This window comes from Odocoileus virginianus, chromosome 33 (assembly GCF_023699985.2).
Source record: "Odocoileus virginianus isolate 20LAN1187 ecotype Illinois chromosome 33, Ovbor_1.2, whole genome shotgun sequence".
Taxonomy (NCBI): Eukaryota; Metazoa; Chordata; class Mammalia; order Artiodactyla; family Cervidae; genus Odocoileus; species Odocoileus virginianus.
The window spans coordinates 37,998,709-38,017,042 of record NC_069706.1 but is presented as its reverse complement, the minus strand read 5'-3'; the positions used below and the strand labels follow the sequence as shown (position 1 = coordinate 38,017,042).

The 18,334-nt window shown below is 53.6% G+C and overlaps 1 protein-coding gene across 1 annotated transcript in view; it reads left to right on the top strand.

Annotated features, from left to right (window-relative positions):
• Nucleotides 1–18,334, top strand: part of SDK1 (sidekick cell adhesion molecule 1) — a 722,340-nt gene that overhangs the window by 593,379 nt on the left and 110,627 nt on the right. Inside the window, exons 18-20 of the mRNA XM_070460504.1 lie at nucleotides 5,403–5,518; nucleotides 8,540–8,732; nucleotides 13,019–13,117. Coding sequence (XP_070316605.1) covers nucleotides 5,403–5,518; nucleotides 8,540–8,732; nucleotides 13,019–13,117 — 408 coding nt within the window. The remainder of the gene's footprint in view (nucleotides 1–5,402; nucleotides 5,519–8,539; nucleotides 8,733–13,018; nucleotides 13,118–18,334) is intronic.

The following is an 18,334-nucleotide window of genomic DNA, read 5'->3' as shown; positions in this document are numbered from 1 at the left end:
GTGAGTCAACTGTTCACATCATGTGGCCAAAGTATTGGAGCTTCAGCTTCAGCACTAGTCCTTCTAATGAATATTCAGAGTTGATTTCCTTTATTGACTGGTTTGATCTCCTTGCTGTTCAAGGGACTCTCAAGAGTTTTCTATTTCTTTCATCAATTTTCAGCATACAGATCTTGCCTATAGTTTGTTAAATTTGTATCTATTTCATGTTTTAACTGCCATGTAACTTGATACTGAATTCTTAATTTCAGTTTCCAGTTCTCCATTGCTTGTGTTTCAAAATGTTTTGATCTTGTATCCTGTGATCTTGCTAATCTCGGTTCTAAGTAAACTCGGGAATTTCCTGCACAGACAGTAATATTGTCGGTGAATAGAGAGCTTTTTTGGCTTTGTTTTCCTTTTCAATCTGTATGCCCTTGGTCTCTTTCTCCTGTATTACTGCACCAGCTTGGCCTTCCAGAATAGGAACAGTAAGAAAGACACCTTTGCTCTGTTCCTCATCTTAGAGGAAGGCATTCAGTCTTTCATCTTAAATAAAATGTTGGTTGTAGGTGTTTTACAGATGCATGTTAGCAAGTCTGGGCTTCCCAGGTGGCATAGTGGTAAAGAACCCGCCTGCCAGTGCAGGCGACATTAAGAGATGCAGGTTCGATCCCTGGGTTGGGAAGATCCCCTGCAGGAAGGCGTGGTGACCCACCCAGTATTCTTGCCTGGAGAATCCCATGAACAAAAGAGTCTGGCGGGCTACAGTCCAGGGGGTCGCAAAGAGTCAGACACGACTGAAGTGACTTAGCGTGCAGCATGTATGCTTAGCAAGTTTAGTAAGTAACTTTTAATTCCTACTTTGAGAGGTGTAGTTATTGTTGGTTTTTTTTTTTCCTTTAATCTGATAGCTCAGTTGGTAAAGAATCCACCTGCAATGCCGGAGACCCTGGTTTGATTCCTGGGTCAGGAAGATCCACTGGAGAAGGGATAGGCTACCCACTCCAGATTCCTGGGCTTCTCTTATGGCTCAGCTGGTAAAGAATCCACCTATAATGCGGGAGACCTGGCCTCGATCCCTAGGTTGGGAAGATCCCCTGGAGAAGGGAAAGACTACCCACTCCAGTATTCTGACCTGGAGAATTCCATGGAGTCCATGGGTTCCAAAGAGTTGGACACGACTGAGTGACTTTCAGTTTCACTTTTCCTTTAATCACTATTGGAGGTTCAATTTTGTCAAACAATTTTGCTAAATCGATTAAGATGATCATGTTTTCTAAATTCTATTGATAATGGCAAATTACCCTGATGAATATTCAAATGTTGAACCAGCCTTGTGTTTGTAAGATAAACCCTACTTGAATTAGGATAAACTGTGATTTTTACATATTTCTTAATTTGATTTTTGTAGTATTTTATTAAGGATTTTTGCATCTATGTTCTCAGGCCTGTAGTTTACTTTTCTTTCTTTTTATGTTCAGCACCTTTTTGTGATTTTGGTGTCAGCTTAATACTTTAGAATGTCTTTTATTTCCTTCTTCTTCAAATGCTTAGTAAAATTAACCATTGAACATTATATGCTTAATAGTTTTCATTTTTGGAAGTGTTTAATTTTCTATTCAAATATTTGATAGCTATTTGACTACTTAGGTCATCTAGTTCTTCTTGAGTAGATTGGAAGTGTGTTTCTTTAAAGACATTTGTTCATTTCATCTAAGTTGTTGAATTAATGAGCATGAAGATACTCAAAATGTCCTTTTATTCTTTTAGCATCAGTAGAGTTTATAGAGATGTCTCCTGTTATTGGTGATGTTGGTAATTTGCAATTTCTATTTATTTTTTATCAGTCTGGCTAGAAGTTTATTGATTTTTAAAAGAACAGCTTTTGGATTCATTGTTTTTTTTTTCTATTATTGTTCATTTCTATTTCATTGATTTCTGCTCTTTTTCTTCACTATTTTACTTCTTTTTAAATTTTCTCTTATAGGTTCTTGAAGTTGAAGTTTAGATTCTAATATAAACATCTAAAGGGTGTTTATTCAGTTCAGTTCAGTTGCTCAGTCATGTCTGATCCTTTGCGACCCCATGGGCTACAGCACGCCAGGCTTCCCTGTCCATCACCAACTCCCGGAGCTTTCTCAAAGTCATGTCCATTGGGTCAGTGATGCCATCCAACCATCTCATCCTCTGTTATCCCCTTCTCTTCCTGCCTTCAATCTTTCCCAGCATCAGGGTCTTTTCCAATGAGTCAGTTCTTCATATCAGGTGGTCAAAGTATTGGAACTTCAGCTTCAGCATCAGTCCTTTCCAATGAATATTCAGGACTGATGTCCTTTAGGATGGACTGGTTGGATCTCCTTGCAGTCTAAGGGACTCTCAAGAGTCTTCTCCGAAACCATAGTACAAAACGATCAATCCTTTGGTGCTCAGCTTTCTTTATAGTCCAACTCTCACATCCATACATGACAACTGGAAAAACCATAGCTTTGACTACACAGACCTTTGTAGGCAAAGTAATGTCTCTGCTTTTTAATATGTTGTCTAGGTTGGTCATAGCTTTTCTTCCAAGGAGCAAGCATCTTTTAATTTCATTGCTGCAATCACCATCTTCAGTGATTTTGGAGCCCCCAAAAATAAAATCTCTTACTGTTTCCATTGTTTCCCCGTTTATTTGCCATGAAGTGATGGGACCAGATGCCATGATCTTACTATTTTGAATGTTGAGTTTTTAAGCTAACTTTTTCACTCTCCTCTTTCACTTTCATCAAGAGGCTCTTTAGTTCTTCTTCGCTTTCTGCCATAAGGGTGTTGTCATCTGCATATCTGAGGTTATTGATATTTCTCCCGGCAATCTTGATTCCAGCTTGTGCTTCATGCAGCCCGCCATTGTCACATAATGTACTCTGCATATAAGTTAAATAAGCAGGATGACAATACACAGCCTTGACGTACTGCTTTCCCGATTTGGAACCAGTCTGTTGTTCCATGTCCAATTCTAACTGTTGCTTCTTAACCTGCATCAGGTTTCTCAGGAGGCAGGTCAGGTGTTCTGGTATTCCCATCTCTTGAAGAATTTTCCACATTTTGTTGTGATCCACATAGTCAAAGGCTTTGGTGTAGTCAGTAAAGCAGAAGTAGATGTTTTTCTGGAACTCTTGCTTTTTCGATGATCCAGCACTTTCGAATCCCCAAATTTTGGTTATGTTGTGTTTTTCCCTTTTATTAAACTAAATATGCTTTCTAATTTTCCAGGTGATTTCATCTTTAACTCATGGGTTACTCTGAAGCGTGTTCCTTAATTTACAAGTTTTTAGGGACTCTCCACATATCTTTCTGTTGTTAATTTCAAGTTTAATTCTGTTGAGTCATAAAAGACACTTTTTGTGATTTCAGTTATTTTTCACATGTTTAGATTTGTTTTGTATGACATATATATTTCAAATATGTCCATCTTGGTTAAGTTCCACGTGTGCTTGAAAACAGTGTACAGTCTGTTGCTCTTGGGTAGATTTCTAAGTAAATATCCTGTGGATCAGATTCTGTGTGGTGTTGTCTGGCCTTGAAGATCCTCACTGATATGCCTTGTCTGCCTTTTTTTTGACGGAGTGTTGAAGTCTCCACCTATCCCAGTAGTTTGGTCAGTTTTGCCTTCTGTACTTGGAAGCTCCGTTGCATCCACATTCAGGACTGTTGGGTCGTCTTGATGGACAGATCACGTCATCGTCATGTCATGTGCTTCTTTATCATCAGTCTTATTGCTTGGTAGGATATTTACTTTGATATTAATGTAATGACACCAGATTCATTTTAATTAGTGTTTTCAAGTGTTTTTTCCCATTCTTTTACTTTTAAGCTATTTAAAAAAGGGGGGGGGTCCCTCTTTTCTCATATTTCAGACACAGTGACCCTGTGGGCTCACAAAGGGTAAGACTTTATTATTTGTTCAGCTTTTCCTCATGTTTGATGGGTGTGCCGTGCTTCCCAGCTGCCTACACCCTCGGCGCAGTAATGCCCATGGCTGTTTTCAGTCCACAACTTCAGGCTGGGGCTGAGTGGGAAGTGAGTGGGACAGTCTTCCTGGTGTCGTATGGAGGGAGGGACCAGAGACAGCGCAGCCAGAGAAGACGGGAGCAGATGGGCAATTTGGAGTCTGGAGTGGAGGGCTGGGAGGAGGTGAGTCTTTCTCATCTCTGCCGGATGACATGAGATTTTGAAGAAGAGCGTAATGAAAGCTGCAGTGATTTTCAACAGGACCATGCTGAGTCCTCTCACGTGTTCTGTGCCAAGAGACGCGTGTCTCTCTGTTTCTGTTCCTGGAGCCAAGGATCCTCTGGGATTCGCTGTCTTTCCTTTGAAACAAGTTCCTAAAGAACCAGGATGTTCCCATGTGTCCTGCAGAAAGTTGTGCGGCACAGCCAGCAGGCCTGCCCCCTCTGCAGAGGCCGTCCTGCCATTTCCAGAAGCCCGCTGATTTCCCCCTGCCCTCCGTGTACGCTCTCCACCTCTGCGTCCAGTGTCCAGGGCCGTCCCCACAGGGACCCGTCCGCTTTCTGAGCCCCCTTCTCCCCCGGCACCCCATGTCCAGCCACGCGCGTTATCCTCTCACCACTCACCAGGTTTCTCATCATCGCGTGCCTTTGCGGACTCCATTTTCCCCATGTGAACGCTTTTCTCAAGGCCTTTCCACCCTGGAAGGTCTGCCGTTTGTCCCAGCCCCTGTGTGGTGTCTCCTAGTCTGAAGCCTTCAGCTCGCCCGGAGCAGAGGCTCCGCCTGTGTGTGCACCGGAGGGAGCTGCCTGTGACAATGCAAGTTGAAAGTGAGCGGCTCCCCAGGAACGTGACTTCCTTGGAGGCCTCTGGGCAGGCACAGAATTGGGCTCAATAGCTCTTCAATAAAAGAGAAGGAAAGTGGAAATTTTTTTAATGGTGGTTTCTATGGCAGACAAAGAGAAATTTAGCCTCTGAATGGACAAGTAAGTACATGTGAAAAGGGATTTTTTTAATCTATAAAGGATAACTGGGCTTGAAAACAGAATGATCTAACAGGGGATGCAGAGAGGCCTAGATCAAACCTTGCCTTGATCTCAAATACTGGCTAACTGGAAAAAAATCAGAGAAAGTGTTTGTTTGCTGTCTATCTTGGGACCCCTGGGAAAGGTGCACCCATGGGTTGAGATGACCTGCTCCACTCTTCTGCCTGTGCCTTTAAGAATTCTCCAATGGAAAGTGAGGGGTAGCCCAGCTCTTTCCCGTTGTAACATCACAATTAGCTGCCACAACCGTGCAACACCCTCCGGGTTCGCAGCGCTGAGCGCGCCGGTGAATCGGTGACTCGCGAGTGGCAGCTCAGCGTCTCTTCTCTCCCCTGCCCCCCGCCCCACCCCTGCCGGCATCCTGCTGCCCCCGCCGCCCTGGAGCAGTGCCGACTGCGCCCCCGCAGAACGTGCAGGTGGAAGCCGTGAACTCCACGACCATCCAGTTCCTGTGGAACCCTCCGCCTCAGCAGTTCATCAACGGCATCAACCAGGGATACAAGGTACGCCTGGGGCCACAGCCAGTGAGGGGCCGCCTCAGCATCGTCACGGTCTTATGATCGGGAGGGGCCCCCCGCACCTCGTTTCATCAGGAACCCACGGCGTCCAGTTACAGATAATGTTGACCTGGGCGGGGTCTCCTTTCGTCCACGGTCTTATCATCAGCCATACTGACTCATAAACTCTAATTACTGGTTGTCCACAGGATGGTTCGTGGGAATTCCCCGGTGGTCCAGTGGTTAGCACTCTGCGCTTTCACTGCCAAGGGTGCAGGTTCAATCCCTGGGTGGGGAACTAAGATCCTGCAAGCCACATGGCACAGCCAAAAAAAACCCAAAAAACAAAAAAGGATGGTTCAGCTAGGACTGAGCAACGTTATGAGAAAGGCCGTCCATTTAAAATAACAGGTGGGAGACCCATCCTAGCAGATTGGAATCAGCACACACACAGGGACCACTTCCTCCTGGAAGGGGGCCTCTCTGAGGAGTGCAGAGGGCGCACCTGGATGAGGTTCCAACCAAGTAACGACGAGGAGGGGCCTCCTCACTGCTGCACGATGAGCTCTGTGTGTGGGGCCAGACCTGCTGAGCGGGGCCCCTCCCTGGGCTGAACAGAGATGAGACGCACTCCTGCCTGCCCTGTGCGCGTCTGAGCTGCAGCCTCTGACCTTCAGGGCAGTGCCTGCATGCAGTTTCCAGAGGCACCGCTCTCCTTGCCTTCTAGATAAGCACCTCCTGGTTGGGGCGGGGAGCCTGCCTTCGTTTTACCTGCAGAGTGGTGTATTCACACATCTCCTGGTTGGGGCGGGGAGCCTGCCTTCGTTTTTCCTGCAGAGTGGTGTATTCACACATCTCCTGGTTGGGGCGGGGAGCCCGCCTTCGTTTTTCCTGCAGAGTGGTGTATTCACACACCTGGTTGGGGCGGGGAGCCCGCCTTCGTTTTTCCTGCAGAGTGGTGTATTCACACACCTCCTGGTTGGGGCGGGGAGCCCGCCTTCCTTTTTCCTGCAGAGTGGTGTATTCACACATCTCCTGGTTGGGGCGGGGAGCCCACCTTCGTTTTACCTGCAGAGTGGTGTATTCACACACCTCCTGGTTGGGGCGGGGAGCCCGCCTTCGTTTTTCCTGCAGAGTGGTGTATTCACACACCTCCTGGTTGGGGAGGGGAGCCCGCCTTCGTTTTACCTGCAGAGTGGTGTATTCACACACCTCCTGGTTGGGGCGGGGAGCCCGCCTTCGTTTTTCCTGCAGAGTGGTGTATTCACACATCTCCTGGTTGGGGCGGGGAGCCCGCCTTCGTTTTACCTGCAGAGTGGTGTATTCACACACCTCCTGGTTGGGGCGGGGAGCCCACCTTCACTTTACCTGCAGAGTGGTGTATTCACACACCTCCTGGTTGGGGCAGGGAGCCCACCTTCCTTTTTCCTGCAGAGTGGTGTATTCACACACCTCCTGGTTGGGGCGGGGAGCCCGCCTTCGTTTTTCCTGCAGAGTGGTGTATTCACACATCTCCTGGTTGGGGCGGGGGCCCGCCTTTGTTTTTCCTGCAGAGTGGTGTATTCACAGATCTCCTGGTTGGGGCGGGGAGCCCGCCTTCGTTTTTCCTGCAGAGTGGTGTATTCACACATCTCCTGGTTGGGGCGGGGAGCCCGCCTTCGTTTTTCCTGCAGAGTGGTGTATTCACAGGTCTTCTGCGGTGGCGGCTCAGCCCAAGGGTTCCACCTGGTTTGCTTAAAAACCTGATGATTTCAGATTCAGAGAGTGTCATTTCCTCAGAGCACAGTTCATTTCTGCCACCCCCCCACCCCCACTCCCGATTTGGAGTCAACTTACTAAAACACTTGTTTTTTACTAGAAAGACAGGCATAGTTGGAAATTCGTCCTGTCTTTTCTTTTCTCCCAGAGGTAGCTACAGTCAGAAGTTTCTTTGAAATCATATTGATCAGTGAAGATCTTACTGGCAAGACCGGGGCATTCATTCAGTGGCTTGGTTGTTAGCTTACTCTTCTACATAAACACGCTCCTTGTCCTGTGGTGTGTCCATTGTCAGACCTGTTAGCCCTCGAAATGTTTGGTGTCAGAGGAATTGAAAGTCACACTCATACATAATGTGGCCAAAACATTAAAATGAGTTCCTTGAATGTGTATTTATACTGTATTTCTGGTGACTCAGATGGTAAAGAATCTGCCAGCAATGCAGGAGACGCAGGTTCGATCCCTGGGTCAGGAAGATCCCCAGAGAAGGAAATGGCAACCCACCCCAGTATTCTTGCCTGGAAAATCCCATGGACAGAGGAGCCTGGTAGGTTACAGTCCATGGGGTCGCAAAGAGTTGGACACGACTGAGCAACTTCACTTTCTTTCTTTCTTTCCATTGAACTTAGGACTTCTTTTTGAGTCAGAGTACATGCCCATCCAGAAAAAAATATTTGTACTGATGTTTCATTGTACAGATCCATTCAAATAATAGGTAATGTCATCTTTACTTCTTAATATTAAATATATATATGTTCTGTAACGTGTAAGTGAAGAGAAGGTGAAAGTTTGAGATGTGTCTTTTTTCCCAATGTGAGTGAAAGTAGCTCTTTTATATACACGTGTATAAAATGCATACAGAGATATACATGTGCCCAGTTGCTCAGTTGTGTCCCACGCTTTGTGACCCCGTGGACTGTAGCTGGCCAGTCTCTTCTGTCCATGGAACTCTCCAGGCAGGAATACTGGAGTGCATTGTCCTTTGCTTCTCCAGGGGCTCTTCCCGACCCAGGGGTCAAAGTCACGTCTGCAGCGTCTCCTGCATTGGCAGGCGGGGTCTTTGCCACTGCGCCACCTGGGAAGCCCATAAATATACATATTTGTATTCAAGTAGTCTGTGAGATATCTTTTAAAATCAATATTTTTCAGTGAGATTTTAGAATGACTTTGCCTTCTTCAAAGAGATATTATCGCAAAATAAAATTTTGGTGCGGACTTGAGAGTGAAAGCATGAAATTGAATCTCTTTTTCAACCCCGTTCCATCCCAGCTTCTGGCTTGGCCGGACGATGTCCCCGAAGCTGTCACTGTCGTCACCATCGCTCCAGATTTCCACGGAGTCCACCATGGGTACATCACCAACCTGAAGAAGTTTACGGCTTACTTCACATCAGTTCTGTGCTTCACCACCCCCGGGGACGGGCCCCCGAGCACGCCACAGCTCATATGGACGCATGAAGACAGTGAGTGCCCTCTCCAGGGGTCTCATCAAGACCCCTCAGTCATCAAAGAGGTCGGGGCCACTGTCATGCCCAGCTTAGCTTCTCGAGGTCTATGGGGTACGGGTGAGCCAAGAGAAATAATCTGGGAGCTGACCAGAGGGGTCTCGACGGCTCAGTTAAGACTCATAGATGGAGCCGTCTAGGCACTCAGGACCACGCAAGGACTTCCCGCAGGGCTGTGGCTCGAGTGGTTTCAAAGCTCTGTCTGGAGGTTTCGTGGTGATGGACTAGAGACAAAGGTGATGCGTCTGGGGAGAAGGTGGATAATCATGACAGCCTGTATCCCAGACGTGGGGCTCACACTGGGGGAGACCTAGAGACGTGTCACAAAGAACCGGGGGCTGGTGAGACCCGGGGGTGGGGGTGGGGAGAAGGGGTTCTCCAGGAGGACTCCCCAAACTTCAGTTCGGGTGACAGGTAGGTGGTGGCGACCGCGACCGGAATGTGAGGGCAGGCCCAGGGTTGGCACACGGGGCTCCGTCGGGACCCGCTCACGTCGAGGCCGCAGAGGGCCTGAAGAAGCAGATTTGGGAGCCCAGCAGTTCGCGACTGTGGCCGTGCTCTCCAGGAAAGGTTGGGGCTATGACTGAAGCCTGTGGTCTCACCACAGATGGAAAGGCTTGAAACCAGTGCCACCTCAGGGCGTCTGAGTATGAGGTCCTTAGCAGTTAAACCACCTAAGTGGGTGCAGTCACTTTGGGGCCCGGGGTCTTCAGAGAAGCAGGAGGCTGACTGGGCTCTGGCCCCGCCGTGTGCAAGGAGGCTGGCTGGAGACTGCGTGCCAGGGGCACGAGCCGGGGGCCCGGGGTGGGGGGCTCTGGAAGAGGAGGAGGTCTGCGTGCCGGAAGGCCCCTTCTCCCCTGAAGGAGACACCGCTGGTCTCCTTCACGACTGCAGGGGGTGGGAAGGGGAGCCCCCCACCCCATAGTTGAGGGAGGTAGCAGTGAATTCTCAGAGCGTCTATCGGGCACCCCTCATAGCTCTTCATCACTTGGACATTTCCTTCCATTTCATTACTGAGAGACGAGCCCAGGGCAGCATCTCAGCTCCAACCACAGCAGGTCCAACTGGACCTCGGGCTTTACTTTCCAGAGGACACTTACTAAAAATAACAAGTGGCAAAAGCAGGGAACTTCTTCAGATAAATGAGAGAAGAGCCCTGGCTGAATTCTTTACTTAAAAAGCTCTGTGGTTGCCAGTTAGACAGAGACAGTGGACATAAGACTGAGCAAACTCCAGGAGATAGTGGAGGTCAGGGGGGCCTGGCATGCTCCTGGCCATGAGGTCACAAAGAGTCGGACACGACTGAGCGACTGGACAGCGACAAAGACAGACACAGACAGTGCAGAAACACCTCATAATGCTGGGCAGCCAGGGAACAGGACCTTCAAGGCCCTAGGCCCCCCGCTAGTACAGAAGAAAAATGAGAAATTTCTTGAGAGTTGAGAAAAGTAGCAGCGACATCGTCTCTTTAGGATTTTCTAACTGAACCACCGTTTTTTGATAGAAAGGGAGCCTGTCGGTCCTACCTAGAAAGACAGAGCATCCTTGTAGGCGTGGACAGTCTCCCTGAAAGACGGGAGGTAGGGCTGCTGCTGGGCTTCCCAGGTGGCGCGAGTGGTAATGAACCCACCTGCCGATGCAGGAGACGTAAGAGATGCGGGTTCGACCCCTGGGTCAGGAAGATCCCCTGGGAGAGGGCGTGGCCAGCCACCCCAGCGTTCTTGCCTGGAGAATCTCACGGACAGAGGAGCCTGGCAGGCTACAGTCCACAGGGTGCAGAGTCAGACACTACCGCGCGACTGAGCACGTACGGGGCTGCTGTCAGCTCTGGGGGTGCAGCCTTTAGAACAGGACCTGGGGCCCTGCATGCCAGCAGAGTGGCCCCCATCACCCCACAGTGACGACGCGGATGGCGCCCTGGTTAGTTCTGCACACGCAGCGGCCCTCCTTCTTCAAAGCTCTAATGAAATAAGAACTGTGGGGAGGGGGTGGGGGGTGGGCAGTGCAGTAGAGAGGAAACAGAATATAAATTTAAGCCGAGACGCTGCCAGCTGGTTCCAGCAGAGCTAGAGGACAAGCATATTTGGGCAGGAATCCAGGAAGCAGAAACACTGAGAACATAAAAGGAGCAAAAAGCTTTCTTCACTGTTCTATCGATCGAGAAAAAGAACAAGTCAGTTCAAAAATCCGTCAGAATGTCTTTCTGGAATCTTAGAATTGGAGGAGGACGAGATGGTCTTGACAGCCATCCTATTTTACCGTGTTCCACACTCAAAGAGTGAAATTTGTCAGAGTGTGTGAGCTTATCCATAAAGAGTCTTTTGAAAGTTTCGCCCAGATGAGTGAATTTGCTGAGGCTGTTATCATTTTTTTAAAAAAATCACGAGGTGTGTTCGGAGGCTTTGTCCAAGTACCAACTGGGTACCAGGTGTGGAATTCGCCTTAAAATCCTGCTGTCTCTACAAGGTTGACAGTGGGCAGAACAGGGCTGAGGCTGGTCGGCTGGAATCTCTGAGCTCAGCCCCTGGACAGACACCAGGCACCCTTGACTCCGTGCTCTCCTGTTCTAGGCTGAAAAAGCTGCTCTTTGTTGTTATGAGAAAGCTCTCCGAGTGGCCTTGCCCAGAGGTGTCCAGGGGAGGCCAGTGGGAGCCTGGTTCCCCGCCCGGCGAGGAGCACCCTTGTCTCCCCTCCGAGCCTGCTTCTGCGCCTCCTTTTCCTCCCCTGACGTGTCCGCTGCGCTTCTCCTGAAAAAGGGCAGGGCGTGCCTGTGGGTGCAGGGAGGTGCCACCGCAGAGAGGCTGGCCGAGCAGGACTGGTGAACTGCGGGCCTGAGGGGTGCCCTCCAGGCGCCCCACGCTGCCTGGCTCGGGGCTCGGGATGCAGGGGACCCCCACTCTCTCCACCCCCCTCACCGGCCCCCACCCCGTCTGACCGCTGCGCCTCCGCTCCAGGGTCTCCTTTCCCACCTGCCCCCCCCCCCCACCACGGCACAGAGCGGGACCTCACGGGCACGTGTGACCCGTCACTGTGGGCATAGTCACCCGTCACCTCTTCCCGCCTCCTGGGGAGGCGGCCCCGAGGGGACCGGGTGTGGGGGCGCTGGAGCACTCAGCCTGGAGGAGCTGAAGCAGGCGATAGGCTCAGAGCCCCCTGGTGGCCCCTGCGGTCCCTCCAGGGCAGGCAGGAGACCCAGGTGCCGGACCCAGCTCCGGGCTGGCCCCTGCGCATCCCTGCTCTGAGCCTGGCGTGGAATTCTTCAGCCGGAGAAGCAGGGCGGGGTCAGAGCAGACTCCTGACGTGCCTCTGGGTCTGAGAGTCCGGACCTGTTTAGTTCACGTCCTGGCCTTTCAGGCCTTTTCTCTCCAGCGCTTTGCAAATCGACAGTAAGCTCTTCTTAGAAACGGCTCTATATCCTGATGGCATGGTAACTGACAACTGGTAACAACGGCAGCCACGTCAGTCAGCGTTTTTGTGGTGCCGGGGACATGCTGACCGCTTTCGTGTTTTATTACATTTTTTCTCACAATGACCTTGCAGCGTGAGTTACTTTTGTTTTCCCTGTTTCGCAGATGAGCAAACTAAGGCTTAGCCACTCTCAGGACCGCAGAGCCGGCCTGCAGGGGACCAGGCTTCTGCCCAGCCGAGCCTGGCGTTGAGCCAACGGCAGCTCTGCTGTGCTGCCCTCCTGCCTTAGGAGGAGGCTATGGTCAGGGGAACTCTAGGGAAACACGCAATCGTTGCCGGAAATTCCTCACGCCTGCCCTGCCCTGGGCTCCCTGGGGAGAGTAAGTGCAGGTTACGGCATAGATCAGGTTGGCAGGCATCGGCCGGCGACCAGGTATGGCCGGCCCGGCCTCCTGGCCCCACACGAGACAGACCCACAAGACTGCAGAGGCGTCAGGGACGCTGGGGTCAGCAGCAGCCTTCAGGGTCCAACCACCCGATTGTTCGACTCGATCTGATCGGGAGAAAGAGAAGGGATCGCGTCTGCATCTCCCGCTGCCGGTCTCTGCAGTTCTTGGCAAGGCCAGGGTGAGGCCAACAGAGATCGTGTATGTGGCCATAGCCCGGTCCCCTCTGACACCTCAGACCCCGTCCTTCTGGGCTTTCTCTGGCTTTTCCTGAGGGCTCTGACCTTGGTCCCGGCTCCTGCCTCCTTCCACAGATAGACTGTTCCACACCAATCCAACTGGAGAGAATCAGGCCACATGCTAACAGATGTCTTTGGTTCTCATTTCCAGAACCAGGAGCTGTGGGCCACCTGAGTTTCACGGAGATTCTAGACACATCTCTCAAGGTCAGCTGGCAGGAGCCCCTGGAGAAAAATGGCATCATTACAGGTAAGGGTCTCTGTGGTCAGAAAAAGGAGAAGCAAGTCTGCCCCACACAGTGAGACGGACATAGCTCCAGGCGCCACGGCTGGCAGCACCCAGGTGCCCATGGCCTGCAGGGTGACTGGCGCAGGGCCAGTGGAGAAGGGAGGGACCTGTCCCAGGGCCTCGCTTCGTGTGGGCCACCACCCCAACCCGCCCCGGCCAGGCTGCAGCCTCCAAGTGTGGAGGCTCGGTCTCGTGGGCTTGTTGAACAGGCCTCTGACATCTCTGCCCAGGAGACTTGCGCCCTAGGTGTGTCCCCTTCATGGGCTGTAATCTCGTGGCCGTGCAGGGAGGTGACTGCTGAGATCACGGCGGTGTGACAGCTGAGGAGGCTGGGGCTGGGGCAGCAGGGAGAGCCGAATGCAGGCGCCATGATGGGGTGGCCCTGTCCCCCGCCTCCCCCCACCCCCCGGTCCCGGAGAGCAGCCAAGCCACGCCTGTCCCCTGCCCCTGATGCCAGGCCACCGGGGGGCAGCTGCAGGTGAGGGGCGTCCAGGGAGCAGGGACCGCCTCCCTCTCCTGCAGTGTGGTCTCAGGGGAACGGCTTGATTTCATTCTGTAGAAGAGGCTTCTGAAGAACGTTCCAGGTTATAGGGCTGAATTTCCACTTAAATCGCATCATCCACATGCAGCACGGGGGTTGGCCAAGGCTCCCTGTCCAGGCCCAAGGCAAGGCTTCACGTCTTTGCTTCACGTCTTCCCGGGGACAGTGGCCCCGCCAGGGGAAGGCCAGAGGTTTCCGCTTCCTCAGTGGTTAGGTGCAGACAGCTTAATAAGTATTATATCCCGGCAAGTGAACAGCCGTTTGAAAGAAGAAGACACATTCATTGAAAGAAGAATGTTTGCAATTCCTTCCTAAGTAACCAGTTAGCTCCCAGTGGGATGCGTGCGCCACGGGCACTGCCCAGCTTCTCCAGCTTGGGATCCGAGTGGACCCCGCCCACCTCCCGAATTTCCTGTCCCACGCGGTGTTCACACGGTTCTGTGTCCGCATCTCTCTAACCACTGGAAATGCAGCAGAGACAGGGCACATTCAAAGGCTTGCGGCGTGCTCTGATCCTGGGATTGTGACTGGCTCCAGCCGCAGGTTCAGGTGGAGCCTCAGACACAGCCCCCCGCACACAGCCCGGGTTCTGTCCCTGCGCTGAGCTCCCCACTTCTCTCCCATTGCTCAGGAAAACCTCACGGTGCCAATCCGCCCTCTGCCTACCTGCAGGAGGCCCTCGGCTCACCTGCTCCGACCAGACCCCCTACAGAGGGGAGTGCTCCGATCCAGAAGCTGCCATTAGGGACACCTTTGAGCCAATGCCGCCTCTGACCCTCACTTTTAAATAGGTTCATGAATCTAGATCTGCCCTCAAGAAGTTGTGAATGATATTAAGTCCAGGAAGGGGGAAATTCCCTACTGAAATCAGACCTCCAAAGCCCAGTCTGTTCATACTCTGCGGCCTCTGGGCAGAGGACGCAGTGCTGCGTGTGCAGGGAAGACGCCCCGCTGTGGCCCGGAGTGGAAGGAATGAGACCAAGGTAGGCGGGCGTGGAGCAGAGGAGGGCGGTCGCCCACAGGAATCCAGCTTCCTGTGGCTTTAAGCTGCGCAAAGCGGAGAAAACAGACAGACCAGCAAGAGGGAAGCAAACCCAGAAGCACCGAAAGCTGAGCAGCGGCCCCCACATGGAAGAAGTCCTTCCGGTTCAGCCCCGTGGGGACACCTGTGGCCCGAATTAGCGTGAGTTAGAGCTGCAGCTGCCGCTGACTTCAGGGGGACCGGGGCGCGGGGCAGGCAGACCTTTCACCTTCCTTGGCTCGGCCCTGAGGACCCACAGAAAAGGGGTACGTTTCGGAATCCTGGCCCGGACGCCTCAATGGACAGACTCCACCGGAAGGCCTCCCCGCTGACAGTTGCAGCCTCGGCCCTGCCCGGGCCCTTCTAGCACCCGCCCACCACTCCCTTCCAGCATCCGGCCTTGCGGGAAATCCACGGGCGTCAACCCCCCGCCTCCCCGAGTGGAGCCCACCTCCCCAGGCTGGGCGCCCGCGGCCGACACTCCTGATTAATGATCATCAGTTCCTACAGCTAATAGGGCTTAATGAACCCAATTTCGTGTTTTATTAAACAAATACTTGCAGTCACCAGCAACAGCTACTGTTTGTCATGGAACTTGGCCTTTGCAGCTCGGGCTGTCCAGAGCCGGCCGCCCTGCCCTGGGCTGGAGGCAGGCCTGCAGTGGCGGCTCCGAGGGTCAGAGCTTCAGGCAGACGCTCCGCTCCAGCCACGCCGCCCTCGGGGGCCGTTGTCCCTCGTGGTCTGCTCTGTCCTCACCTCGCCCCCCCCGACTCTGTAAAATGGGCTGCAGGGGGAGGGGGCCTTCCCAGAGGCCGACCCTGGCTTCAGTGTCCCCACAGTCACCCCCAGGACCCCTGCCTTCTGTGGGACCCTCCCCGCCCTGGATGCTCTGCTCAGACACGCAGGGCAGCACCCCTGGACGGACTTGGTCTCCCGTGGGGCATGCCAGCCGCACCCCAGAGGCCTTTTCCAGGCTGAACGGAGAGAATTCTACCAAGTACAATAAAGAAAACCGTGTTTGTGGGCAAACCGAGCCTCCGAAAGCCCCTTTCAGGAAGCGTCTACAGGGCACCAGGTACCGTCCCTCCGAAGCCGTCCCTCCGAAGCCGCCCCATCAGTGCTGGTCAGAGAAGCTGACGGGCAGACGGCACCATAACGTCTAGCCCTGCGCACGGGCCGCTCTGTGGCCCAGACGCCCCGTAGGAGACTGGATGCTGGGAGCTTCCCTGAAGTGCCTGGAAGGAGCCAGCAGGAGGTGGCAGGGGCGTGGGGCGCCCAGCAAACTCCGCCTGGGCTCCCCCTGTACAGGCAGCACCCCCCACAGTCCCTGCCTAAATGCTGATTTATGAGCAGAAGGACGCGGACAGACAGCTCGCGATTGGATGCACTGCTCTCTCCTGGAGAATTTACTTCAGCTCAACAGGGAGTCATTTCTGAAGCCCCTCTGGTCATTAGTCTCAGTTAGGCAGTGTTTGGATCTGGTAGAGCACACCCTGGGTGAAGGGATCTGTCCTCCCGCCTCCCGCCCCAGCCGGGGGAGCACTCCGGCCAGGCCTGCCTGCCCGGGGCCTCGCCCACCACGTGCCTGCGCTCCAGGCCTCTGTGCCGGGCGTTGAGGCCGGCCTACTCTCGCTGGCCTCTGCCACGCCCTTTCCCGAGCACCTGAGGGCCTTTGTTGTGCGTTTGGCTTCACTTGTATCCACGACAGCAGCGCCCACCAGACTGTCCGCTGCGATGCGGTGGAACCCCGCTAATTTTCTTAGCAAGGCGCTGGAAGTGCTGTGTTTGGGCTCCAGGTTGCCATGCAGAACAAGATGCTATATTTTAGTAAATTTTGATGAACAGCTTCTAGACAAAGAAAATTGTCTGGTGGACAAGGTGGTGATGTTAACAGCACACATAAGAACATGAGTGTGTAACAGCAGCCTTCTGGTCCAGTGTGTGTGGGGCCAACTTGAGCCTCGCGGAGTGGAGGCCCCTCGGACGACCCCCAGGCTGGGCACGCCTCCCCGGCCTGCCGTAGGCAGCAGGGCTCCCAGGGGCCTGCAGGCTGGGAAGGTGATGAGGGGCCACGGCCTTGGTCCCCTCCTCCGTGAGGCGGGGCGATGATGCTGCAGCCTCAGAGCTCCGGCCCAGGCTGAGTGAATTCACACGCGTGGGGCACTCAGGGCATCGCAGGAACGTCATGGACACAGCGTGTGTGACGTTACCGGTCCTCACTGCCCTGCCTGTCTGGTCTTCACTGTACAGTTAGTCCCAAAAGTCTGACTCGGCAAAAAAGAACGATGGATTTTAGCGCCTTGGGGTGTTCCTGCCTCTGCGGTGAGGGAGGGCAGGGGTCAGGGCGGGAAGCGGGGAGGAGGCTCTCAGGTCTGGAGTGAGCACCGTCCTCTGTGCGGAGGAGGACGGAGAGTGGAGGGGGTCCCGGGAGGCAGCTGGGGCCGCGGGCCTGGCTGGAGTCCGTGGTTCACGTGGGCCCGGGGTGCGGACCCAGCTCAGGTAAGTGGGGGCTGCCGGTGTGTGGCAGGGCCCCCCTCCGTCCTCCACAGCCTGCTGCCCCGGCCCCCCAACCCCGGCAAGGGCCGCCCCCTGCCCACGGAGGCCGCCAGGCTGTGGGGCGGCTGACGGGCAGCGGCTTCTAGCGTTATTTTTTTTTCCAAAGTGCTGAAGTCCCGAGACGCTCTCCTCTAAATTCTTATTTACCTGTGAGTGCAAGTCTCTCGCTCAATTTATTGCTTCATCAGAGTGAGGAGGAGCCCAGAGCCTCCTGGCGCTTCTGTCCCCGGGCTCACGACCGGAGACAGAAGAACAGCGCTCTCAGCACTCCGCCGCGGCCGGGGAGCCCTCCATCAGCGCCTCCGTCCTCGGGGATGCGCCGCGGTGTCCTGTAATCACAGAACACCCCCCGCACGGGGGCTGACTCAGGGCTGCCTGGGTCTTTTTTCTGAGCCCCAGATCACGATGGGACCCAAGGCTGAATGAATTGTGATCCTCAGGCCCCGACAGATGAACTTGAGCGTGGGAGTGGGGGGTGGGGGGTGGGGGGAACCCGGTGTTGCTTGGAAAACAGGCTCAAGGGGAGGCAGGTCTGGAAGCAACGCTTGTGCCTGGGCAGGGGAGAAACGTTACGGCAAAAAGCGCTTTATCAATCATTTTATAAGGGAAAAGTGGCAGCTTTTCCACAAATTAGTTGCAAGCCAGGAGCAAGCCTCTGATTTAGGGCGCCATGTGATGAAAATATCGGCTTATAAAAATGGAAATGCGGATGAAGCGCATGCATCTTCTGACGAAAGAAGGCTGCACAGAGGACCGCAGGCCAGCCATCCTCTGTCAGCCCCTCCCTCCGCCGTCAGCCCCACCCTTCTCCTCCAGCCCCTCCCTCCAACCTCAGCCCCACCCTCCTCCCCAGCCCCCCTCCTCCCCCACCCCCCCACCCCCGTCCTGCCCTGGGGACCGAGCTGGCAGAGACCCCAGCCCCATCCTCCTGCCGCCCCCGCGGGTGGGGTGCCCAGATGGAGGGCCCGGCTGGAGTCTCGTCCCCATGGGCCCTGGACTGGTGGCCCGGCCGGGCTCCCGGCTGTTGTCAGAGCCCTGAGATGACCGGGGGGCGCCCACC